At 37.4% G+C, this 27,892-nt stretch overlaps 1 protein-coding gene across 2 annotated transcripts; it reads left to right on the top strand.

Moving 5' to 3' along the window:
• Nucleotides 1-31: 31 nt before the first annotated feature.
• PROSER1 (proline and serine rich 1) lies at nucleotides 32-27,892 on the top strand. 2 transcript variants are annotated; one of them, XM_054446377.2, is made up of 13 exons: nucleotides 33-954; nucleotides 3,934-3,999; nucleotides 6,496-6,564; nucleotides 8,770-8,864; nucleotides 9,847-9,940; nucleotides 11,787-11,897; nucleotides 13,627-13,710; nucleotides 15,055-15,133; nucleotides 15,773-15,859; nucleotides 20,594-20,638; nucleotides 23,569-25,354; nucleotides 25,812-25,962; nucleotides 26,553-27,892. In XM_054446377.2, exons 1-13 carry the CDS (start codon nucleotides 910-912, stop codon nucleotides 26,673-26,675), a joined length of 2,835 nt encoding a protein of 944 aa, XP_054302352.2. In that variant the 5' UTR covers nucleotides 33-909; the 3' UTR covers nucleotides 26,676-27,892. The 2 variants fall into 2 exon arrangements, with proteins under 2 accessions (XP_054302353.2, XP_054302352.2); XM_054446378.2 differs by lacking the exon at nucleotides 3,934-3,999 and having other exon boundaries at nucleotides 32-954.

Below are 27,892 nucleotides of genomic sequence, written 5' to 3'. Positions count from 1 at the left end.
CTACCATCCAGGCATCCGCTATGGATACCTATATTCCCACACCAGGACCCCACCTCTGGCTTTCAGGAAAGAGGAGCCCAACCTGGCGGCGCAGTGTTGAGTTTACTTGGGCGCGACTGGTTTTACTGTAGGTCCCCATGAGCTGGTGGGGGCTGTAGGGGTAACCAGGCAGGGCGCCTGGCGCTGTTGGGGCTGCGTTTTTCCGGAGTCCCCCTATGCGAGGCCGTGCCCCTCTTCGCCCGGCTCCCGGTGCTCTCCAGCCGCCGGCCCGCTCCCGGAAGCTGCAGCAGCTGGTAACAAAGAGCCTGCCGGGCCGTCTGCTGCCGGGGCCGAGGTATCCAGGAGTCGGGCGGAGCGGCTGGGGATGAGCGCGAGCCAGACCATGCGTCCGGGTTCGCGGCGGTGAGGGTCGCGGCCGGCGGCCGAGGCGCAGGTGCGGGTCGAGAGACCGGCGCCTCCCTCCCCGCCGCCCGTGGACTCTGAGTGCAGGTGTTTCTACTCTGCCGGCCGCTCCACCTGGGAAAGCGGCTTCAAGAGCTACCTCTGGCGGCACCTGGCCCTCAGCTGCAGGGAAACCGCACTCAAACCTGCCGCCGAGCCCGGGTTTTTCTGCAAAACTCAGAGGACCTGGCTCTTGTTCGAGGTGCCCGGAAGCATTGTGTGAATAAGCTGGGGAAGCCTGACTGGAGTGTTTTTTCTTTTTAATAAAAAAAGTTTTTCTGAGTCTCAGTTTTTAGAAAATTTTTTGCGAAGTTTGCAATACTCTCTACCTCTTCGCATCCTCTCTTGCTCGTGGAGTCTTTTTCCTCCTCAGCTATAAATATTTTTACTATCGCCGGAGCAGACCAGGGATGAACGTCTTGTAATTGCAAGTATAACTGTTAAAACCACGTCGGGATAGTAGTCAAGATGGATAAAAAGTCCTTTGAAATGGTGCTGGATGAAATTAGAAAGGTAATTACACTCGATTCCATGAATTATTTTATGAGATGAATTCTCGTGATTTAGACTCTGAGGTACTGTATGGAGATTGTGCAGAATAAGGGTCCTAGGATTGTCAAATTGGTTTGAATTCTCACGTGTAATGGAGGAGTTTGTATCTTGATACGTTTCCAATACAAATAGAAATTAAGTTACGTTAACGCCAAATTTGAGACTCAGCACGGTGTCGTGGGAATTATATTCAGACGGCCCTCCGTTCCGAAGCCGGCTTTACAAATCCTTAATAGCTCTGTACTTTGGGGTAAGTGGTTTAATATTTTTGAGTTTATTGCCTTATCTTTCAGTAACCCAAGAGTGACTGAAAACGAGAGGTAATACGCAGAAAGTTTCTTTTATGGTAGTTATTATGATGGGGTTTTCAAATCTAAGCATAAGGTAGAGTATATTTGTTGCGTTGGCCATGCAAAATTCGTGTCCTGATGGTAAGTGTGGCATTAAGTTTAAAGTCACTTTCTTAGGAATTGGCCGTCAATAACCTGAGTTTCAAAACTTTTTTCTCTTGCTTTCCAAGTTTTTCCTGCTTTTTGAGGCTGTTGTGTGGATCCCATTTCCCAGAGTGAACCAGACAGCAACAATTCTGGAAGGCAGTCTTGAGCCTAACAATATCTCAAGCACAAAAATAACCGAGAAGTTACTTACTTTAAAATGTAAGGACTTGATGTACCATTGTTACATCAACACACGGTGCTTTCCTTCGGCCTTCCGGGCAATTATTCTTTCGTCAGTTGCATACCTTTACGACCCTTGACTGAAATGGAAGAAATTGTTGCCATGTGCTCTGGTGCTTATTTCAGTTTACAAAGCTATTATTAAAATTGTCTCTGGTCTTGCTGTTTTACTTTGTTTTTATACAGCTTTTTTCTTTTTTCAAATTGACGTGTTTAAGTTTTCATATTTGATAATACTGAACATTTTTTGAACAAATTCTGCTCTTGCAAACCCAAGTGTCCAATTAATTTTTGAAATAAAATATTGGTTTGCTAATTATATGCCTAGAAATTTGTCACAATTTGTTCTTGGGCTGATTTTTAATTACTTTTCATGAGAAAATAATTGGTGAGTCCAAGTAGACCAGCAGATTTTTACTTTTGCAAGATACAGGGTCTCAGTGTGCATATTCTCTTCCTAGTGTCATAAAAACGTCACAGTAAATTCTAAAGAGGGGAATAGGAAATTTTCCAGATATGAAAGTCTTGTTCACATGAGATGGCAACTTAAGTCTGTATTTCTGGTCAACAGTTGAAATATATCTTCTGCTGGCTTTGCCGAGTGATTAGATACATCAACATTGTCATGATCTATTAAAATGGAATAAAATATTGGCATATCTAAATATGAACATTACTATTGATTTTCTTAAAAGTTGTTCTTTGTAAATGTAAGTCAGTTTAAACCAGGTCGTCTCTTATCACAGTGAGTTTATATGATAATACTGATTGTCACCACTGTCATTTAAAACAGAGGCATACAAGTAGCCACTAGCAGAACTGGGAAAGGGAGTAGAAAGGGGGAAAAAGCAATGCTTAACTGATTATTCAAAAAGGAGGGAATGATAGCTGTTAATTAGTGAGCACTTACTTTGTGAGCCTGTTTTTAAGCACTTTCTCCAGTCATTATTTGTTTTGATTCTCCTTACAACCTATGAGGTGTAGGCACTGTACTTATTTATAGCTGGCGGCCTACTCTCTGTGAGGTTAACTAGTCAGCTCAAGACTCCCCAGGTGGTAAGTTGGGGGCCGGGGGCAGTATTCAAGCTATGCTTGCAGAGCACCATGCTGTCCTGCCTGGGTTACAGCTGGGCCTCTCAGGCATTGATGGAAGAATTGAGATATGACTTGGCATCAGTACAATCCAAGACTTTGTTCAGAAACTTGTATTTGACTGTGTCCGATTATTATATTGATAATAAAACTCCTAGGAGTACATTATTTAGAATGCCATTTTCTCCCTTTTCGGTGAATATTGAACTACTGAGCACCCAGGATATTTCAGTTGACTGGTCATAATACTTTCTCCTAGCAGAAAGATATATGTGAAAAATATGAATATTAAAATTATTTTGTAGTACAAGCAAAGGGATTAGTTCATTTTTAATGATTAGTGGCTACTGACTTAAGATAGCTGTTTCCATTTTTAAGCTGAGCAAATAGCTGCAAGGGGAGCATGTGTGATTTAGTGGGCTCTAGATAGTGCTGCATCAAAGCCGCCAACTTCTTTCTCACCCACTGATAGATTCCGTAAAGGAAAGGAACCATCACTTGCTGAATACCTATTATATGTCACATCTAATGTCCACTATTATAGTTTTCATAGTAATTCTTTGAGGTTGGCAAATGGTGTTCCCTGTGTGAGTGAGGACGCTCAAAGGGAATTAAAATGCCTTTCAAAGTCTACACTGCCAGTTAGTGGCAGGCACAGAGATTGAATTCAGGGCTTCTTGCGTTCTTACGTCCCTATAGAAATACTGAGAGCCTCAACTAGACCTTGTCTTATTCTTGCTTCTCTGTCACTTAGCACATAATAGATCTTCAGTAATTGATGAATGAGTAACATCTGATATGTTTAATCTTAAAAATGACAATTTGGATTTGGAATGTTTTGAAACTTTAATTACATATTTAGGAATTCTAAATGTTATGTATACTGATGTTGAATCATATCTATTACAATTTTATTCCCTTTCTTCGTAGAAGTTGGTAGGGAAGCCCAGCAGATCTTCCTGCTTGCTCAGTGTGTCCCTCACAATATGGAACCTAGAAAGGTGGAAGGAAGGGCCTCTCACCACAGTGACCTTAGTTCCTCTGAATGACAGGGCTGAAGTAGACCTGCCACTGTTGAGTTGCTTGGGCAGTTTTGATAGATGTATATTACTGTGCTGCTTACGTATATTAATGCTGTTTTACTCTGTGTGTGTGTGTGTTTTTTTTTTAGGCTGTTTTGACAGAATACAAATTAAAAGCAATTGAATATGTGCATGGATACTTTTCTAGTGAACAGGTATTCCTCATTATTTGTTTAAACAAAGCTTTCTTTTTATACCAATGTTCTGGTTAATGTCTGTCTGCTGGCTGAATTCAGAATTGCTTTTACCTTTTTGCTGTATTCAAGAACTCGAGAAGCTCAGTTTTGGCAGAAAACTTTACAGAATTTATAATTCAGGGACTAAGCATCTCTCCACTTTCACCCCAATTCATATTTTAAAATGATTTTAAATATAGGGTCTTAAAGCAATTCAAAGTGTTTATGGTTCTGGGCACAATATCAAAGATTTAGAAACTTGTAATGGTAAATTTACCCAAATTTTTATAGTTACATGTAAGACAATTACAAAATTCATCATGTAATATAAAAGAAAATGTGAACAAATAATGAAATATGTTTTTATATGAAGCCACTAAATAAAAATTTCAACAGTAAGAAAAATACACAGTGTTATTTAATAAGTAGTTTCTGTAACTGCCAGAATACTAACATTTTAAGCATGATAGTTTAGTGAAAACTTCATTCCACCTTAGGGGCAGTTTGCTAATTAAAATATATGTGTGTCACACACAAAAGGGGACATGTTTCTGAGGGATAGTTGGAAAATTCTTGATAGAGAATTCAGGCATAAATATTAATAGAAATGTCTGGAGAACAGCTTGGGGAAAGGATGGACAATGAATGAATCTATATATTGAGTTAGTAAATGCTCCAATTGAGTTAGTAAATGGTCCAGCTTTTCATTGGTTTCTCAAGAACTTCAAAACTTAAAAGCTTGAATGACTTTAAGCCTATAGAAGTTCTGCCCACTAAATTCTTAAAAGCTACTTTATGATTTGCATTTGTTGTCTTTATGTCAGTTTTTCAGCTTTCCCATTGCTTTACAAAGTTACTTTATGCTCTTTTAAAAATTTAAATGTTTTGGCTGGGCGCGGTGGCTCACACCTGTAGTCCCAGCACTTTGGGAGGCCGAGGCAGGCGGATCACTTGAGGTCAGGAGTTCAAGACCAGACTGGCCAACATGGCGAAACCCCATCTCTACAAAAATACAAAAATGAGCCGGGCATGATGGCGGGTGCCTGTAATCCCAGCTACTCAGGAGGCTGAGGCAGGAGAATCGCTTGAACCCAGGAGGCGGAGCTTGCAGTGAGCCAAGATCGCACCATTGCACACCAGCCTGGGTGACAGAGCAAAACTCTGTCTCAAAAAAAAAAAAAAATAATTAAATGTTTTAAAAAGATTTATAATTTCTTACAGCTAATAGCATTTTTTTCTTGTGTGTATGTGATGTACCACCCTTAATGATGCTTCCACTTTGCTAAAGTCATTACAAAGTTTATTAAGCCACTTTCTAAATGAGCTTATTATATTAAAGATTTTTCTTTGTATCTTAGATATGGTGGCTTGTAAAATTTTATGGTTGGTAAAGTATAGCATTTATTAGATATTAAGAACATTATTCCCATCAAAGTTAAGGACATACACTTTTATCAAATTAACTGGAAAGTATACATAATACTTATTTGCTATATATGTATTTCTTTATAAGGAGTAAAAATTATTTTTACTCTCTTTACATACCACTCCAGTTTGCACCATTGACCTTGCTGTATAGAATAATTGAAACCTTAGCATATTTTCAGGAACTGTCTTCTTGTATCACTTTTTTCCCCCTTTGGAGCATCTTTGGAGGCAGTGAAACAGGGTGGTGGTGATCATGCTGAGACTTCAGTGTCCTGATCTTTATGCTCTGTGCTCACCTCTTCTGGCTATCTCGTAATGCTTCCCTCATTTGTTTGAAGTTCTTAGGTGGTGCTGGGAGCTGATCTGAGCTGCACACTCTGAGCTCTCAAATGATGTATCATTTAGGGGCTGCTGGAGTAATTCATGTTGATTCTTAACATTTTTAAGGGACTAGATTTATGATTTAAGTTTATGCCCTCCAGATTCAAGTTAAAGGACCTACTAGGACTAAAGTTAGTGGACCTACACTAAAACATACCACCGTGCCCTTGTGAGTGCTGTTCTCCCCTCGTGTTGAAAGGTTTTCCATTCACAGTCCATCTTTATATTCCTGAGCTGACATTTGATCTCCGTCTAGTACTTTTCAGCCATCCTTTTCCTATGAGGATACTTTGTTTTTTTCTGTATTGTATATTTTTCTTGCTTTCTAGACCAGTGCTGTCTAGTAGAACTTTTTGTGATGGTAGAAATGTTCTCTATCTGCAGTGTGCATTATTGTAGTTATCAGCCTCACATAGCTCTGGAGCACTTGAAATGTAGCTTGTGTCACTAAGGAACTGAGTTTTACATTTTATTTGATTTTAAGTGATTTAAATGTATATAACCGCACGTTGCTATTCTTTTGGCACAGTTTTTAGATTTTAATGCCACCTGTATCACCTGGGCCTGGGCTGCACATGTTGAATTATAATTTCAAGTACTGAAATAAATCTTTTAGAAATGTTTGCAAACATGCTGTCATTAGAGCTGTTAGTTCTTTGTTTTCAGGTGGTTGATTTGCTGAGATATTTTTCCTGGGCCGAGCCCCAGTTGAAGGCAATGAAAGCATTACAGCATGTAAGTAACTTATTTTTTCCTTTGGAACGTGGAATTTAAGTATTTTTAATTCTCCCAGTTGTCTATAATTTATTTCAGTTGTAATTTATTTGCATTAGAAAAGTGAACTCTACGTGTTATTGTATTTTGATTCAAAATAGCTATGTTAAAAAATTAAAATTTTCTAAACTTCACATTTAAATTGTATGCCACAGTGTCCTGATTGGCAAGTTAGAAGAAAATCAGCAAGCAAAATATAGGATTTGCTCTTAATGGTTTTTTGCACTTCTGTTTTTTTGCACTTCTGGTTTTTTGCACTTCTGTTTTTTTAGTATCCATCTTCACCATCTTTCTATTTAGTCTTAGAAGAGTTAGTACTGTCCAGATAAATTTTCAGCGATGATGGAAATTTTTATATCAGCACTGTCCACTGAGCCACTTGAATCTGCCTCATCTGAGGAACTATATTTAATTTTATTTAATTGTAATTAGTTCAGATAGGTACATGTGCTTAGTGGCTACTATATGGATAGCACAGCTCTAGAACCTAGGTCAACAGGAGCATCTAGATCACACAAGAGTATCTGGCTGTGTAGGAAGATTTTTGAAGCGATATCAGACCTGGATATCTTCAGTGGAATCAGTTTACAGATTCTTGACTTTCTAAACTGATGAGCCTAAGAAGGTATCTGGGTCTGTTAGTGCTGCTTTCTGACCTCCTCTTTAATACTTGCTTTTTTACTGCTTTGCAAAAGAAAGATTTATTGCGCCTGTTCTCTGGGGGTGAAAATGTTTCTCCAGGTTCCAAAAGGACAGTGCTTTGCTCTTGAGAGCGAGAGCAAAGCAAAGAGAGGCTCTATAAGAAATATTGATAAGGGGCTCGGGGTAGTGGCCAAGCCTGTAATCCCAGCACTTTGGGAGGCTGAGGTAGGAGGATCGCTTGAGGCCAGCAGTTCTAGACCAGCCTGGGCAACATAGTGAGACCCTGTCTCTAGAAAAATATAAAAAATTTAAATTAGCTGGGTGTGGTGGTGTGCTCCTTTAGTCCTAACTACCCAGGAGGCTGAGGCAGGGGGAGTATTGATGAGGGCTTTGCTTTATTTTATCAGGACAACAAACTCATGACAAAGCTCTGAGGCCTGCTTGCCTGTCTCCCTGCCTTAGACTTAAAATTCAGAGATGACAAGGGTATCACAGGGACAACTCAATACACTTATTTGAATTAAATTAAGTCTGACCTTTTCTAACAATGTTAGTCTGATTTGATTGTTTTCTCACTGAAGACTGATTTCGCCAGTTAGGTTACATAACAAATATTTCCATAAATGAGCTAAATTAGTAGTTTCAAAGTTCTTTCAGATATATAAATGTATTTTAAAAATCGACCTTTTGTGAGTATTTAAACTTCTAATAAAATCGTTAGGTATCAATTTAAAAACATGCAAAGGGGCATATAGTTTTATTAGTTCTTCTGGTAGTACATAAAAGTATGCGAAAACCACTGCTCCAAATTTTAGGAGCTCTTGGATATTGATTCTGACCAGTCTTACTTCTTATGTTGACGTTGCTTTTAATTTTCCTTCACTGTTAACATAAATCTCCAAATTGGCCAAATCTTCTGGATGTTCTTCAGAAATAAAGGTACTCTGGTCAAATAATTATGTAACATTCCACACAATCTTGGTGCATCACAATGCACGTTAAATTAAAATAAGACTTAAAGTTCTGCAGTAGAGAAACCTGTCTAACCCAGCTTTTCCCTACCTTATATGGCTAATGTAACCTTTTTTTGTAATATGTTTAACATCACGGAAGCACTGATCTGTGGCATACTTAGCCCCCTAACTGAGGAGTATAATAGTGTTTTTCTAACCTTTGAACAGTTTAATCTCCCATATGTATGAGTATCACCTTTTTATATAACCTTTCTGAGGAAAGTAATACTTCTGATTTTTTTAATTCTGTAACTGAACACATCGATAAATGGATAAAAAAGGAGCTTCTAGGAGAACTTAGATCTTCATTAGCTCTTCAACTGAAATGGTTATGTTGATGGAGCATAATTTATTGTTAGAACTTTCTTTTGAGTAAGTGGTTTTCATCTAAAATGTGATATATTTTATCTAAAATGTTTATATTAAGAGCATTTAACTGTACTTCCAGAAAAAGGTAATTTCTGGCATGAAAATTTCACGTTAAAAATAAAATTATTTTTTATATTAACAGAAAATGGTGGCTGTCCAGCCCACAGAAGTGGTCAATATACTCAACTGTTTCACTTTCAGTAAAGACAAACTAGTTGCTCTTGAACTGTTAGCCTCGTAAGTATTTCTTTTTTTTACTTCATTGGGAAAAAATGTAGAAGCCTTTTAAGTGTCTAATTAGTGTTTTAATGTGTCAAACATTAATTAGTGTGTGTTAATGTGTCTAACAAAATACAGTCAAAAGCATAGTGATACATCCTGATTTCTTCATGTGAATAAGTATCTAGTGTACTCATTACATATATGATTATAACTTATAAAATGAAGGGGCTTAACAAGATTGCTTAATTTGATTTTTTGTATTTCAGTTATTCGCTTTTCCTTCCTACTCTGAAAAGACAGGAATTTAAGAATTAGAGATTGTTTCACTTACTGACACAATAATTTTTTTTTTTTTTTTGGCAAGGTGCTTATTTTTTCTGAGCCTTATTTGCCTCAATTGTAAAAATAAGACTCATACCCACTTAATAGGGTAATGAACTTTAAATATCAGAAAGTCTGTGAAAGCACCTACCACAGCATTTGACAGATGACCGTAGTGAATGTAAGCTCAAAAAGACATGGAAAGAACCTACTCCTTTGTGTAATTGAAGAATGTATAAGTTATTTATTTGTAACACATATATTTTTAAGTCCTTTTTATATTCATAGGTGTCCATAAAAGCACAAAATTAAAATAAAGCACAAGATAAAACTTTATGCATTTAGCATAAGATGATTTTTATGCATTTAGCACATGGGTTGGTTCTATTGCCATAGCTCTTGTATCACTGAAGAGAGTATGTTTTGAAAAATCTCAAAATAGTGATTTTTATTTACAGTATTACTGTTTTACTTTTCAGTAATCAGATAAACCTGTTATTATATTTATATATAAACATGTTATTTAAATTGAACTATTAAAAGTAAATAGTCACACTTTTCTCCCTATGTCATGGAGAAAGCTTACTTAGATATGTTTGTGCGGTAAACAAAGATTGTTTACCTCGATATATGTTCAGGTTTTTAAACAAAAAGCTAAATTGTGTTTTCTTGGTAGGAACATTATTGATGCACAGAATTCTCGTCCTATTGAAGATTTATTCAGGATAAATATGTCTGAGAAGAAACGGTGCAAGAGAATACTTGAACAGGTAGTTTTCTAAAGATTGTCATGTACTTGGTACGCTGGTTTTTCTGAATGTTGAAGGTGAAAAAGCACCTTTCTTCTTACTGACTTTGGTGAATAACTTGAATGCTGTTGTACAATGGGTTAAAAATGAACATCCCTGTGGTGTGCAGAGTGGAAATAGAGCTGGTTGACAGGGACATTCAAGAGGGAAGAGATGGCTTGAGAGTGAGAAGTCATTTGGCCACTTAGCTTGAGCCTCATGGAAATGTTTATGTCTTGGTCCCTTGGTACCTTTGCCATGGCTTCAAGTTTTTGCTTTAAACTTTATGTATTTAGGAACTTAACTTTCCAAATTTGCTTTGTTATCCAGTTTATTTTAAATCAGATTCATAAGAGATGAATATTAAAGCCAGTTTATTAGTTAAAATTCCAGTTTATTAGTTAAAAATCTATAAGAATGGGAGAAATAGTACTTGTCCAACCCTAGAAAACTTGATTTGTCATCTAAGGTACTTATTTCTAAGGTAGGATTGCGATGGCTGGAAGCTAAATTAATTAATTATGAGCCTGGCAGTTCAGTTGTATTTAATACTCACAAACTCCTTTAAGCCCAGGGATGGTAGGCAAATTCACCTTAGTCATACATTGTTGTAGAAGAGTTAAGATCTGAGCCATATGTATTTACTTCAGTAACTTCCTTATCAGTTTTCTTGACTAAAACCCTTAGGGCAACATGCATATTACTGCTGTAGTTTTCTTTCTTATGAAGTGTTCCGATCATGTCACTTTCCTTCTCAGAAATATTCTGGGACTGAGTGTCCTGTAGAGTAGGCCGTCTGGTCAATGTAAATTAGTACAACTTTTCTAGAAGGTAAACTTGAAGAGCCTTTAAAAATGTATACCTTTTGGCCCCAAATTTCTACTTTTAGGAATTTATTTGAAGGAAATGTTGAAATATACAAATTTATATATAAGGGCATTCACCCCGGTACTCTTTATTATAGCCAAAAATTCAGATGATTTCAGGGTTGGGGTATTTACTTGAGGGGCTGGGTTATATAGCTAATATACATATATGTGTTGTGAAGGGATTTATAAAACCAATATATAATAAAATATATAACATTGTACATACTTGTGAATATATATACACACACACACACATATATATATAGCTGGATATTTCTATAACAATATAGATGCATTGGAATATATGTTGCCTAATGCAGTGTTTTTTCATTTATTAATATGTATTGAGCACTAACTCAGTGTGTGTACGGCATCATTTAGAAGCTGAGGATGCAGTGAGAAACAGCTTAGACCTAAATTCCTTCCCTCACTATTTCTCATAAATATGTAATAGTATGTTGAACATTATAACTTGGTTTTTCAATGGTATGTAGCTCTTTGGACCACCCGATATCATGTTATTTGTTTATGTTGTCCTCCACTGGGTTGTAAAGAGCAGGGACCATGTTTCTTTCATCTCTGTGTCCTCCTTTCCTCAAATGTAACATGACCTTGGCGTTTGTAGATTTGAACTTGTTATTTCTTGGTAGTTGAAGAAATGGGACAGATTAGATAACAAACACTTTTTTACACAATTTACAAAATCTATTGTGAAGACATTCTTTGTATGAGTCTGTTAGTTGCAACATTATTATGTTACCATTTTAATTATTCCATTTAAATAAAGTGATTTTATTACTTTTGGTCACATTCACCACTGTAAGTGCTGAATGATGTATGAGCAGATTGAATGTAGTGCTGTTCCTTAATTCATGTTTTTTTTTAGCTGAGCTCCCAATGTTCAGAATACTTGTCTTTTAAGAATTTTTTTCCTACCCCTCTTCTTTCTTATACTACAGGCTTTCAAGGGGGGCTGCAAAGCTCCTCATGCTATGATATCTTCTTGTGGAACGATCCCAGGAAATCCATATCCCAAAGGAAGACCTAGCCGCATAAATGGAATTTTCCCAGTAAGCATACTTCTGTAGCTGTATATGAAACTTCTCATGGTTAAGTATGAAGTGTAGAATAAGTTAATGATATTTAAAGGAAAGGAATTTTATGTCAGTAACTTAATTCATAGGCTCACCACTGATTGAAAGTTCATGTCTAAACTTCATTAAAGTATTAAGGGTATTTATATAAAATCTATAGAACAAGACAAATAGAAGAGAGGATGATTTTATTTTTGAAAGTACTTTAGAAGCACTGATTTACATTTAGTAAAGGAATAATTCTCAAATTCTCAGTATTCTTACAATCTCAGTTTCATTCAGTGAAGTGTGTTTGGGAAACTTTGCATACAGTGTTTCCTTCCTGGGGAATCACATTGCATATAAAGGCTCTGAGAAGTACTATAAAAAAGAAACTTGTTTTTGTATCATCTAATGTTCCTCAAACCTCTTTGTAAAACAGCTTTCTCAAAGAATGTTATATTTCTGTAGCTGCGTAACAACCCCACAGCTTAGTGGATTAAAGCAATAAACGTTTATTACCTCACATGGCTTTTATGGGTCAGGAATATTGGAATGCTTAGCTGGGTAGTTCTGGTTCAGGTCTTTTCATGAGGTTACATTCATCTGAAAGTTTGACTGGAGCCCAAGAATAGGGCCTCAAGGTGACTCGTTTACATGCTTGGCAAGGTAGCGTTGGTGGTTGGCAGGAGTCCTTTGTTGTCCACCACAGAGACTTTTTTGTAATGCTGCTTGAGTGTCCTCATGACATGGCAGCTGGCTTCTACCAGAGCAAGTAATCCAAGCAAGAGAAGACAAGTGGAAGCTGCCTGGAAGTCAGATGCCATCCTTTCTGCAATGTCCCATGTGTTACACAGGTCAGCCCCATTCATTCTGGGAGGGAATGGTGCAAGAGCAGGTAGGAGATGAGGATCAGTGGGGGACATCTTGGGAGTTGGCTTCCACGCTAGTATATACCATTTAGCCACACACACTGTTAGGGTGATGACACACTGCAATAATCTATCAACTTATTCTGATCTGTTAATTTTAGCAGTCTTGAATAAGGTCTCATTTACCCTTGACAATATAAATAATCACACTTAATCTTTATAGAGAACACCATTTTTTCTTATCTACTTTCAACTGTAACATAGGTATTCTTATTCTTTGAATATTATACATACTGTGGCATTGGAAGTTCATTTCCAATTGCTCCTTTTTGTGAAGAAGAAAAATTAGAACATACTGTATTCCAAAAAAACGCAATAATACAGTAAAACAATGCAGCATAACAACTATTTACACAGCATCCACATTGTATTCAGTATTATAAGTAATCTAGAGATTATTTAAAGTATACGGGTGGATATGTTCAGGTTATATGCAAATACTATGCTGTTTTATATAAGAGACTTGAGCATCCATGTATTTTTGTATCTATGGGGGAGGTCCTAGAACCAGTCCCTGTGGATATTTTATCTTTTCCTGTCATCCTTTCTGTGTTTTTCATGTTCACTTCTGAGTACCTTTGCATGTGATATGAGAGTTCCACAGCATAGGAGGATTGAGGACCTTATCAGGGTCATGCCACCAGGCAGTGCAGAACTGAAATGGGAATGCAAGTCTTTACACTCTTACCAAGTCCTTTTCTTCAGTGTAATACAGTGAGATTGGTTATTGTTATTGGTTTGAGGGTTTTTTTTTTTTTAAGTTTCAATTATCTTTTTTTTTTTTTTTTTAATAGGGAACTCCTTTGAAAAAAGATGGTGAAGAATGTACTAACGAAGGCAAAGGAATAGCTGCACGAATTCTTGGACCATCCAAACCAGTATGTTTAGAAAATGATGAAACAAGCCCAAACTCCTTCCTACATAGTTTCCTTTTTACTCAAAGCATAAGTTTTATTTTTTGTGTTGCAAAGTTTGAAGTATTCTAGAAATTGTAGGAGAGTGAGAGAGTGAATGGTTGAGGGAAACATAAATATTTAACAGTAGTAAGAGCCCCTTTGAGATTAAGCTTTTTATTTTAAAGTAGAATCAGTCAAATTGCTTTCAGTTTTTTTCTCAAGACGCATTCAGCTGCTCAGATGGAGATACGGAGTGTGGAGAGCTTGTTTTAACTAAGTTTGTAGTTTAGCTGAATTAGTGTTAGTGAAACCACAGTGAAGTCAGGAGGTTGAAAGTATTTACAAGATAGTGATTATAATGATTGCAGTGTAAACAGGACAGGAGAAGACAACCCCATGGGTTGAAGGATCTTTGGAGTTGAAGTACTAGAGGCCTGCATACAACCACCTTACAAAACCTGCCTGTCCACATGACAAGAACTCCAGTGGAGTTGTTTATGGCAGAATAGTAACAGATCATGGTTCTTGCACAAGACTTCAGATAAGGCCACAATTATGGGAGCTGGAAAGAATCTGGCTCCCTTACCACCAGTGGATCCTTTCCCCTGCCTTACAGGCATGCACATGCTCTTTCTGTAGGTAAAAAGTACAGCATCTGGCTTAGCTTCAGGTACTTCCAGTTTTCTAAAGACCAGTTCTTTGAATGCTTTTTGTTACTTAGGTAAGCTCCATCAACTGTAAAATAAGTATTGGTGGATTTATGGATTTCAAAAGGCAGAACAACTAACATACTGAATTCCTGATTCCAGTCTGTGTTCTACTGGAGTTGTCAGAATGCCGAATGCTAACACAAACAGTGCTTTTTTCTTCTAAAAGGAGGAAAGAGGGTGGGAATGAGAGGATGAATTCCTGTCAGTTTAGGAGGATGTTGCCATTGAGAGTTCTTGCGTAATTTGAGATTGTAAAACCTAGAAGGTTTCTTGTCTTTGTTATGTAGGAGGAAACAGGAATTCTTGGTTTAATTTAGGCTGGGCCTGGGAGGAGTTTGCTGTTTACAATGAGATCTAACCCCTTATTGGAGATGATTTTAAAAATCTTTGGCCACCTCTATGGCCATCTTTGGCAAGATCTGTGTTTGGAATTTAATAGCAACCACATTTATTAAACCAAAGAAATTTCCCTCATTTGTCATCCCATGTAGTCTGGTAGTATTTGATATGCAGGGACATTTTTAGCATATTAGGACTAAATATTTTGAAAGACAAGTTGCCAGGAGACAGCTTACTTGATTTTCTTTTAACTGCTGTATTTTCCCCCATCTATTAGCCTCCTTCAACATATAATCCACATAAACCTGTTCCTTATCCGATACCTCCATGCCGACCACATGCAACTATTGCACCAAGTAAGGAGTTCCCTTATTTTTTACTTGTTTTTCTTTTTTGCTGTTTATTTATTAAATTGAAAGTAAGTGCTGGTCTATGCGGTTGGGAAATCTGTAGCACTTACGAAATGCTACTGTGAGCTTAATTATGCCCATAGTTAGCTAGTAGTGTCCTGGCCTACAACACTGCAGCAGACAGTTTATTTAGGATATTTTCTTTATGATAAATTAATTAGATTATTTTTAGTCATTCATTATTTATGAGTTTTCACTTTGGTAAATCATCTTGAATTCCTTTTTTTGGTAGTTGGTAGTTCAGAGGCATCATTCATGCATTTAACTTTAAAAAGTCAAGTATATGTGTTTGGCAGAAAAGACAAATAATGTAAGCATAGCAGGTTCTGCCTGCCATGCCATTCACTGAGCTTATCACTGCAATGAGCATGCAGTGGGAAATAGGAATCTCTGGTTGTTTCATCTGGTGTCAGTTTTCACTTAACTCTAGACCCAAACCTCCATATAAAATCAACTCTATTAAATAGGAGTTTTTATAATAAATTGAATAGCTGCATTAATATAGTTTGAACTCCTAGTCACAGAACAATACTAGTCGCAGAACAGTACTAACGTATTTTTTTTTCTATTGTGTTTTTATTTTAGGTGCTTATAACAATGCAGGTCTGGTACCATTAGCGAATGTCATAGCTCCACCTCCACCTCCATATACTCCTAATCCTGTAGGAACAGGTAAAGTCATGTTATTTGGGGGTGTTTAAGTAACTTATTCATACACAAATGTACACTTGGAATGGACAGTTGTTTGGCATGACGTATTCTGACAGAGGGGGAACACAAGCTCAAGAGTCTGAAGGATCTGAAAGTGAATCCTTGGTAATATTGGACAGTTTTTGTAGTCTTGATGGACTTCACTTTCTCTATTTGTAATATAGGATAACATTTTAATAGCATTTATTCAGTAACATGTTTAATGAATATTAGGTGACCCTATCATGTGTTGTGTGCTGTGGATACAGAGGTGCACAAAGAGTCATGTTTGCAAAGAGTTTAGTCTAGTGAAAAAATACAGATGAGGAAAGAGAAGGCCATTTCAATATATTCTACATTATTGGTTCTCAATTGCACATTTTTTATAGTTTAATTTCTCTGAAATTAGACTGTGATTTATAGCAAGTGGCATCTTAGATTCAAAGAGATATGTTGGAATGATCAGTGCTGTGATAGGGTTAGGGTGCTATGGAAACTCATAGGAGAGGCATCCAAATCAGCCCCACTAAAGTAAATGTGAGCTGCTTGCATAATATACTGTTAAAGGTAGTTGACCCAATAATGAAGCTGCCATTTAATTGAATTAAGTTGAGGAAGAAACGGGTGAAAACAAACTGATAATCAAATATGAGGAATGACAAAGCAACAATGAGGTGGTTTCTCTGTAGCCTGGAACTACCTGGGACACTTTTAAAAAAATATCCTTAGTTCCCCACTTGTAGAGATTCTATTCAGTGTATTGTGATGGGGGTGCCTGGTATTTTTATTTTTTTATAATGACCTACTGGTGGTTCTTTAAGCAAGTTTGGGAAATGCTAGAATTTGTGCACAGAGAACCCAAGAGAGATCAAAGTATCAACTTTTTTTTCAAGGATCTTTATTAAGTGCCAGATTGAAGAGAGCTGGGGGACTTTCTGCCTCCAAACTTTTATTAAGAATCTTTGGACACTAGGGTAGGCACCTTTCTGACTCGGCAAAGGAACTGTCAGAAACTGAAATTGATGGATGAATGTGTATGGAGTTGACAGCGGGATAGCAAAGAATACTCTGCACAAAGGCAGTTTATCACATGCAGATTAGAAGAGTAATTACTTGGGGAGGAGGTGAATTGGGTACCCCGTGCCTGGCAGAGGTAGGGCAGGAGCTGGAATTCAGCCCACTGTAGCCTAAGATCCACGGCCAGTTGGCATGATTGTCTCCACATTCACTTTGCTAATGACATAAAGACTCCATTCGAGTGGCCTTGGGTCACATATGTAAACACAGGCTAGTTATGGGAAAAAGAACTATTTCTCATGAGTGGTAAAACTTTGACGTGCTGTGGAGAAGTATCATTGACTTAATTGAATTCCTCTCCTACCATGGAGAGGAAGGGCTCATAAAAAAGCAGTGAGAAGGACTAAAACACCCCAACACTTGCCAGGCCAACCTTTTTCAGTGGGTCTTTTGGTAACATGGGATATGAACAATAAATGGTTTCCCATATGTTGTCACACTATTCTCCAAAAACCCTATACCAATTTAAACCTGTCCATAAGAGTATATGAGGCTACAGTTTCTTCACACCCTTTCAACATGGAAGATTTTCAGTTTTTTAACTTTGCCAGTCTGGTAGACTAATTTAGCTTACATTTTTGTTTGTGTTTTTTAATAAAAAATTAATTTTTATTTATATCAGTTGTTTGTTTTACTCATGAGTTTGATGAGTTCTTTATTAAAATACCACTGTAGTTATTTTATTATTATATACTAATTTTACTACCAGATTTGTAGTGTGTTCTAGTGTTTCATAAGGCAGGCTCCCCCTTATATATTTTTGTATTTTTATTATCGTTAGAAATCTTGCATCTGAACCTTAAGATCATTTTCTGCAACTTAAAACAACAAGGGTGTGTGTGTATGTGTACAGAGAGAGAGCGCTATATAGTAATTTCAGAAGAACTGACATTTTTATGATAGTAAGTCTTACCATTCAGTTGTGTGTATATATCTTTATATCATGTCAAGCTGGTAGTGTTTTCTTCCCCAGGGTTTATTTTATTCCTTTCAAGAAGATACTGTAGTTTTCTACATGCAGGTTCTATTCCTTAAATCTGTCTATAGAATTCAGAGATATTTTTGGTTACAATTATAAATAGAACGTATCATTTCTAGGTGCTTATTACTAATTACCCTCTATAGTTTTTTTTTTAAGTCTCTTGAGTTTTCTAGATAGATATAAAATAATATCAGCTGAGTTATAGTCTTACTATAAAATATTTCTTTGTTTCCTAGTCCTTATTGAGTAATAATATTGTCCTGACTTATTTTTATTTCATAAAAAATATTTTGCCTGTACCTTTATTTTAAACTTTTTTCTCCTATGATTTTATTTGGTAGATTGGCTTGGTTTGTAAATTATATATAGCTGAATTTTTATTTTTAAACCTGTTAGACTTTTAATAGGAATTTTTAATAATAATAAAAATTACACATTTGTTCTTAGTCCTTCCATTTTATTTTTATTTTCATTATTCTTTTATTCCAGTTTTGTTTTTCTTACCTTTTGCTAAGTTGTATTGGTCAAATTGCCATTTTATTTTTTTAACAACTGTTCTCTCCTTGACCCCACCCAAACTTAGAAATTTTCTCTAATATTGCTAATGATTACCTTCTTATTCTTAATGGTTGTCAGTATACAAAAACTTTATTCTATATATCATTTTACTTCCATATTCTCTCCCTTTTTTTTTTTTCTTTTTTTGAGACGGAGTTTCGCTCTTGTTGCCTAGGCTGGAGTGCGGTGGCGCAATGTCGGCTCACCACAACCTCCGCCTCCCAGGTTCAAGCAATTCTCCTGCCTCAGCCTCCCAAATAGCTGGGATTACAGGCATACCACCATGCCTGGCTAATGTTTTTTTTTTTTTTTTTTTTTTTTTTTTTTGTATTTTTAGTAGAGACAGGGTTTCTCCACGTTGGTCAGGCTGGTCTCGAACTCCTGACCTCAGGTAATCTGCCTACCTCGGCCTCCCAAAGTTCTGGGATTATAGGCGTGAGCCACTGCACCCGACCTCTCCTTTTTAAAACCAATTTGTGTGTTTTGTTGGGATACTAGACAGTTTTGCTTCTGATATTTAATTTCTTTAAAATTGCCTTTGATAATGACTTGTTATTATTTCTTCTGTTTGTTTAATTCTTTGTCTTGATGTGCCTGTTATAATTTTGGTAGAAAATGACTTTAAGAAATTTCTTCCAAAGGACACATGTATAGAGTTGTGAATGGGAAATTTAATTCCAGATAATTTTCTTTATTGGGAACTTGGTCTCTTTCTGTAAGCTTACAAAGAATTTTTTTTATCTTTGGATTTCAGAAATTTCACCAGTATGTTTAGGTGTGTATCTTGTCATTAATCTTCTCTGGCATTCTGTAAGTTCTTTTGATGTGAAAACTCAAGTCTTTAAAGCTTAGGAAAATTTTGTTTTTGTTATTCTTTTAATTGTTTCATTTTCCTCTGCTTTTTTTCCCGTCCTCCTGCTACTCTTATTTTACATTTTCTGTATTTGCCTTCTAAGCCTATTACCTATTCATTTATGACATCTTTTCCATTAAAAATTTTTTTTTGGCATTCTAAGTGATATTTGTTTCTTGTTTCCAACCATAGTTTAACTTTTAGTCATTTTATTTCTAATCTTTACTATTCTTTCCATTTATTAATTTGGAATCAGATTTTTATATGTAAAAGTCTTCTCTGCTTATTTCCTAGTAGTTGTGTGTGTGTGTGTGTGTGTGTGTGTGTGTGTGTCAGGTTTTAAAAGTCCTTTTTCTTTAATTAAATCTCCATTGTTCTGGTGGTTATTTTTTGTCACCTCAGTCAAACAAGCTGTGGTTTTTCTTTGCTCATTATACCAGGGCGTGGAGATTTCCTTTACACTGTATGCCTGTCACAGTATTGGTTTCTTGGGCAGTTGTTGTCAAGCCATAAGAGGGTAAATTTTTCTCCCTTTGTATCCTTGGCTAATGGGCTGCTTGGATAGATCCTTCGCCTTGAGGAGTGTGCTTTAGGTTGTCAGTCTCACAGGCTTCAAGTCAGCTTCAACTAGGCTAGTTCTCCATGGTAGTTCCTAATATAGGGCCTTTCCCAAGCTGAGTACAGCAAATGGGCAGGACAGTTTCTTTCTGTTTGCTTGGACAATCCACAGTGAATGGCAGTGAATTCTACACTTATTCATCCAGCTGCCACCTGGCTTCTCATTCTTCCCCACTCCTGTAGGCACTGGTACTCAGAGGAGCTGTCTGTCAGGTCAGCCAATGACAGTGGTCCTCTCTACACTGCAGCTGCAGGGTACACTTTCTCCTGGATGGCACCCTCAGGCCAGCATCTTTCCAGAAAGTGTTCTTGAATACAGTATATATGTAAAATTAATAGTGTGTATTTAAAACTTGACAAGCTAAGGTGCAGATGCTAGGGGATAAAAGAGCACTCACTCAGTTTCTGGTAATCCTCTTGCTCTTCAGATAGAGTAGTAAAGTATTAGTAGTAATTATAGTAGAGTTACTACTATTTTTATTTATTTTCCCATATGTATACATTTTTTTCCTAACACAGTCCATAAATATTTATATCTTGTGTTTTTCTTTTTATACAAATATCTGTTTATTATGGTGGCAAATATTTGATTAAAGTTTAAAATGAACTTTTATTTATTTTTATATAGAGAATGAAGACCTTTCCAATCTGTCAAAACCTATACAGAATCAAAGTAAGTAGCAAATTTGATCCAGAGATAACGGATATCTGTCATGGTTTGCACTGTTATTCACTGAGAATAATTTGAGTATATTTGGAATTCTTATGTTTTAGGAAAAGTTTCTGGTTAAAGAATATAATTCATACTTGTTAAAAGTGGTTTACTAGTGTTACATATTATATACATAACATGAAATGCACGTGTTAACTGGATTTAAAATTAATCTTAGGACTTTTATACAATTTGCAAAGCTTGCAGTGTAATGTAAGTACTATGTAGCATTGCATTCACATTCACTTTACATTCTGTGATACTGGAAACCTCATTTGTTTTTTGATATAAACACATGGGATGATAAAAATCCTTTTTGACAAATGCTAGTCAGATTCTATTTTTAGAGTTCATTATTTCAATAAGTATTATTAAGCATATCTTCATGTAGAAAAGAACAAGGGGCACCAAAGCAGAAAATGGAATTGAAATGAAGATGAAGTGTGTCCTACATAGTGCCTCCAGATGGCAGCAGTGCTGGCGTTGTATTTTCCCCCAGGTGATGATCTGTGTGGTCAGGAAGGAAAGGCTTTGTTGTATGAGACAAAACTGACATCAGTTCTTGTTTAGCAAAGTAGCACAATAGCCTGACCATTGTAGTACATAGTTAGGAGTCTCAGTGGGAGAATTCCATTCCCTGAGAACAGTGCCTAGCAGGTGCTTCTCAGCTGGTAGTTTGTAAAGGAGGTAGCATAGTGGGGTGTAAAGAACACTAAGTGAAATGTCAGGACATCCAGTTTCTTATCCTGCCTCTGGCACCACCTGGTTTTGTGACCTTGAACAGGTAATTTAACTCCAGTGAAAAGGAGATTGAGGAAATTTCAGCTTTTACGATGTTAGCATGATTAAGATTTTATTTTTTCCTTTTGGAACTGTATTAAGAAACAGAAATTAAGACAAACTAGTATAGCAGTTAAAGATGTGAGTCTGAAAGATCCAGGCTCAAGTCTTGGCTCCACCATGTAGTAGCTGCATGATCTTTTATCCAGTTGCTTAGTCATAGCAAGCCTCAGATTGCCCATCTGTCAAATGAGGGTATTAGTTTCTATCTCAGAGAGTTATTGTGAGGACAAGTGAAATGATGGGCCTAACTTAGCTCAGGGCTTGACAGATCATGTTTTATGGTTAATAACCAAATTAGATGACTGGAAAGTGCTGTTTATTATGGTATGTGGTTGGGATTTTTTTATTTTTGTTCGTTTCATTTTTACCTGCAAGTGTTATGATTAATAATGCATAGCTTTTGCTTTATTAAATAAAAAGATCCAACAGAGGCTGCTATAAATAACACTCTAGGATAGCTTGGTTTTACCTTCAGATTTGTCATTAGCTACATGGTCTTCAGCATATAGTTTAATAAGATAGTGATTTCTCAAATGATACCCAACACTATGGACTTAAATACCTTTTTGGTACATTATTTACAAACATAAGATTAGGTATACCTTATGCTTCTAGTTCTTATAAAAGAAATTAAGTACAAAAAACATACAAATCCATTTTTATAGGTACTGTAAGTTTAAAATGATAGCTGGTCTTATTGAAACCAAATCACTGCTTACAACCATTAATATGGTCAAGACTTAAGGACTTTTGAGTTTCAGTTTATGTACTTAAATATGACTGTCAATTTTCCAATCATATTTTTTTTCTAAAACAACTACAAAATTTGTTCAGCCCAATGTGACACCCTTTGGCCTTCACATAGTGCAAATGAATTATGTATGTGTTGTTTACCTCCATTTTCTTCCTATTGTCCCTTCCCATCTATGAGTAGCATAGTGGATATAGTGAGTAGCATATTCGTTGACCATGTCAGCTTGCTTATGTCAAAAGAATCTTAATTATACATAAATTTTAAAATGTGTTGGTCCGTGAAAATATTTCTCAGTTGGTTATCACTGCAACAGGAACATTCTCTGTTTACAACTGAAACAATTTGATGTGAGTACAGTATCAAATGATAGTTGTCTTTATGACATTAGCTACCTAAGTCGTGATATCCCTTGACACCAAGATTATCACAGGTGGGGATAGCCATTGAATACATTCAGAGGGGAGCCCACATCATCCCCCAAAATGCTTATTATTTGTAGAGTTTATCAGAATAAAAATACTGTAGCAAACTCTAGAAATAGTGTTGGGAATAGTCCTTGAGTGGGTTTGGGAACTGTAGTTTGAGGTAATTATGATATATCCAGCCCAGCAGACACTCATTAACTATGCAGGTGCTGTGTTCTGTGCTAGGTACTAAGACTATAAAGATGAATTAGACACAGCTTTTCCCCCTAAAGGAGTTGCCAGGTAAAGGTTGGGGGTTAATGTAGTGTAGAGTGGTCAGTATGAGCAAATGTATGGGGGTGGGGCGGGGCAACTGTACAGATTAACAATCTGGAATATTAAATTCAACTCACAGAGTGGCAACAAACAATACTGGAGAGCTGGGCATGAATCCTGGAAAGCCTTGTATGGCCCTGCAAGGGAAGCCATGTTCTGAAAGCTCCTATGAGGGGGACTGACTTACTCTAGATAAGTAGATTGAAAGAATTACAGGTAAAGTCAGTGCAGCGGCACTAATCACAATTAAAATAAATGCTTTAATTTTTAAAAAGTGGAAAAATATGAAAGGACACTCTGCAAGCTTCTCAAAACTTCTGTGATTTGGAGGGCTATTTTGAGCAGAGTCTAGACGACAACTGGATCTGACTGGCTCCAGAGTAAAGATCTGAAAAATGAAACCCAGCAATTTAGATATTACTAGAGCCTGTTATACTTGTCATTTTTTAATTTGGTATTTGTTAAATATTACAAAAATGGTTATGCTTTTTAATTCAAAATTTGACATTTCAGCATGATGATACATTCTTGCCTTTTTTCCCCCTTCCATATAGCATTTTCCACCCCAGCAAGTCAACTCTTTTCTCCTCATGGTTCTAATCCTTCAACACCTGCTGCAACTCCTGTTGCTACTGCATCCCCAGTCAAGACAATCAATCATCCATCAGCATCAGCAGCTGCCACCGTTTCTGGAATGAACCTGCTGAGTACTGTCCTTCCTGTGTTCCCAGGGCAGGTCTCCTCAGCCGTTCACACACCACAGCCATCAATAGCAAACCCAACAGTTATCAGAACCCCTTCATTGCCCACTGCACCTGTTACATCCATCCACAGTACAACCACCACTCCTGTTCCTTCCATTTTTTCTGGCCTAGTGTCACTGCCAGGTCCTTCTGCCACTCCTACCCCAGCCACTCCTACCCCAGGACTTTCACTACGATCCACTCTTGGTTCCAGTGAAGCATTTGCTTCTACTTCTGCACCTTTCACTAGCCTCCCCTTTTCCACCAGCTCTACTGCCGCTTCTACCAGCAACCCAAATTCTGCTTCATTGTCATCAGTTTTTACAGGGCTCCCTTTGCCCTTACCACCAACATCCCAAGGCCTATCCAACCCGACTCCTGTAATTGCTGGTGGCTCTACTCCCAGCGTTGCCGGTCCACTTGGTGTGAACAGTCCTCTTTTGTCTGCATTAAAAGGTTTTCTGACATCCAATGACACCAATTTAATCAACTCCTCTGCTTTATCCTCTGCTGTCACAAGTGGGCTGGCTTCACTATCTTCTCTTACTCTTCAGAACTCTGACTCTTCTGCTTCAGCCCCTAACAAGTGCTATGCCCCATCAGCCATCCCTACCCCACAGAGGACTTCCACTCCAGGGTTGGCCCTGTTCCCAGGCCTGCCGTCTCCTGTGGCTAACTCAGCTTCCACTCCCTTGACATTGCCTGTACAGTCTCCTTTAGCCACTGCTGCATCAGCTTCCACGTCAGCGCCAGTTAGCTGTGGCTCCTCAGCCTCCCTTTTGCATGGCCCCCACCCAGGTACCTCAGATCTGCATATTTCATCTATCCCTGCGGCAACAACTCTTCCTGTTATGATCAAAACTGAGCCTACGAGTCCTACTCCCTCGGCCTTCAAAGGTCCATCTCATTCTGGGAATCCCTCTCATGGCACTTTAGGTTTGTCAGGGACGTTGGGCCGCGCATATACTTCAACATCCTTGCCCATCAGTTTATCTACTTGCCTTAATCCTGCATTGTCAGGTCTCTCCAGCTTGAGTACTCCTTTAAATGGTTCAAATCCTCTTTCCTCTATTTCCCTTCCACCACATGGTTCCTCCACTCCCATTGCACCAGTATTCACTGCTCTTCCTCCTTTTACTTCTTTGACCAACAATTTTCCTTTAACTGGCAACCCATCTCTTAATCCATCAGTATCTCTCCCAGGGTCATTAGTAGCCACCTCATCTGCCGCTGCCACCTCCACATCTCTCCCTCATCCCAGCTCGACGGCAGCTGCTCTCTCAGGGCTTTCTGCTTCAGCACCAGTCTCAGCAGCACCTTTCCCCCTCAACCTATCCACTGCTGTTCCCTCGCTTTTCTCAGTTACTCAAGGACCTCTGTCATCTTCAAATCCCTCCTACCCAGGCTTTTCTGTCTCTAATACCCCAAGTGTTACCCCTGCTCTTCCGTCATTCCCGGGGCTGCAGGCGCCCTCTACAGTCGCAGCTGTCACACCACTACCTGTGGCTGCCACAGCCCCATCCCCGGCTCCAGTCCTCCCAGGATTCGCCTCAGCATTCAGTTCCAATTTCAACTCCGCTCTTGTTGCACAAGCCGGGTATGTGGATAGTTTGGAAATAGGATAAAATTATTCTTCACCTAACTTGTAGTTCACATTTCATTTCAAGTCATCCAAATGAATGTCAAAATCTAAATGATGTTTTTCTGGGCGGAAACTTTAGCACTCAAAAATGTTTTATGAACCATGTTAAGATAAATATATAAAATATTAATGCCTGTTGACATAATGTTTGGATTTGTATTTGGTAGTTTTATTTATAAGACAGCAGAAAGGATTATATGCAAAACAGACTTACCGAATTTCAAATAATATACTTCACAGTAGAAAGATTCATATCAGGGAATGGCTGATTTTTATGGTCCTTCCAACAGAGAAATAAATTCTAAGGTTTTTGTTTTGTTTTTAACATTTTAAGATTGTATTTGACAAATATGGAAGCAGTAGCTTTTATGTCTTGTCTGCAGTTAACTTGTTTTTCTGTGAATTGTTTTAGTTTATCATCTGGACTTCAAGCTGCAGGCAGTTCTGTTTTTCCAGGCCTTTTGTCCCTCCCGGGTATCCCTGGGTTTTCTCAGAATCCTTCACAATCATCCTTGCAAGAATTACAGCATAATGCGGCTGCACAGTCAGCATTGTTACAGCAGGTAAGCAGCAATGGCTGGCATAAATTACATGGTAACATGTATAACTAACTTCTGTAGTGATAACCTTGCAGTATCACTTGCGATATCCCAACGTTGGCAAAAAATGGCTTTTAGCAGAATGCATAGAGATTTGATGATGATTAGTTCTCTCCAAATTTGCAAATTATGCTTGTCTTTTTTCAGGAGAGTAACAGAGGTGGTAGGTTATAGTCATCTGTATAAATTATTTTTCTTTCCTGCTTATAGATTTTACTTGATAAAATTTAAGAATCTATTCATGACAGTTAAATGTTAACTTGTCTTTTATAATTCCAGCTTAATGATTGACCGTTAAAGCACATTATCTGTAGAAAACCTATTGACTTTTGAGAGAATATTAAATATTTTAATGACAATTCTATGCATCTCCTTCACCTGAAGAAATTTGAACATTTCCTTAAAAATTTTAGGTGACTGAGCAGACTTTATTGTGCCTCAGAGTTTTGTCTTTCTTTCCTATTCTTAATATATCTGTGTGGCATGGGTAGAAGCAAGCGCAGGCTTGAATGAACTTGGCACTGTGCTAAACCACACGCTCTTCTTTCCATCAGGTCCATTCAGCTTCGGCTCTGGAAAGCTATCCAGCTCAGCCTGATGGGTTTCCTAGTTATCCTTCAGCGCCAGGAACACCATTTTCTTTGCAACCAAGCCTGTCCCAAAGTGGGTGGCAGTGAATACTTTTAACTTTTATTCTCCTTCAGAGCAACATCAGAATTGCCTAAGAACTGCAGTGAACAATCTGAGACATGTGAAGCTGGCCAAAAGTCGGAAAATGAGAATGAGGGTAATCCTGGAGAAATTGTGACAACAATTTGAAAATTGTGGTTGCATTTTAAAGCATGAACACTCCCCTATGTAAATATGCTGACAATAAATTGTATGGAGAATGGTATTTAAAAAGTGTTTGGAGACTTTTCACCTGTCCTATAAAATTTTGAATTGTGTATGTGATCTACATAGAAAGAATATTAAAGAGTAGATTGAACTCTTTATAGCCGAATACAGCCTTAAATATGCTTGTATAGCATCCACTGGCAGAAGTAATAGTTGTGCCTCAGACTTGGGGGTTGCATGTGGTCCTGGGGGAGTTACTACCCTTGGTATGCATGAGCGGTTCCTATTAGCATCAGTGGGAACTCAGTACTCTATATGTATCCACAAAAGGGAACTTGAGACCCAGAGTTATTCTTAATTTCTGATATTAACAACCATACATACTGCTGAATTTAACTCAAAATATTTCAGGTAAGTGAAAGTGGTGCTTAACGTAGACTATAGAATGACTTTCAGGTGTTTTCAACTGGAAGTATATATCCAGAACTGAATCCTTATAGAAATACAAGTAAGACTTAGGATAATTTGCCTTCAAAACAGTTTTCCTAATCTCAGCAGTATCCAGTGAGTGAAGAACACTTGACTGACTCTTGGGCCACCTCTATTACTTACTGTACTATGGAAGCTCCTGGTGAATGTTTACAATTATGGGATGTAGTATTTCTATTTGTACTTTAAGTCAAATGCTTATATGAAATATGTGACAACAAATAGAGAAGACTGACTCTGTTAGTAATTATGCAGTATGTACTCTATTTAAGGATCTGTGGTAGTATAACATGAGTGAATGTCATTAATTTTGGAGTAATAACTGCCACATGTGGGAAGTAGGGGAGTAAGGAGAATGAATTCCAATCTGTGATTAAAAGTGTAAACTATAGACTCTACTGTAGTACATTTCAGGATCTAGAAGTTTTACTTTTATAAAGATGGTGTCCAGAAGATGTTGCTAATGTATTTTACTTCAACATAGGGAACAAACTTTTTAAGTATATTAATAAACCTGTATGGTTAGTTTTTAACAGTTTTTTAAAATAAACTTTATGGATATGACAAA

The sequence above is a fragment of the Pongo pygmaeus genome, chromosome 14 (assembly GCF_028885625.2).
Source record: "Pongo pygmaeus isolate AG05252 chromosome 14, NHGRI_mPonPyg2-v2.0_pri, whole genome shotgun sequence".
NCBI classification, from domain to species: Eukaryota; Metazoa; Chordata; class Mammalia; order Primates; family Hominidae; genus Pongo; species Pongo pygmaeus.
Note: the sequence above shows the minus strand (reverse complement) of the source record. Positions and strands in the feature narration are given on the sequence as shown.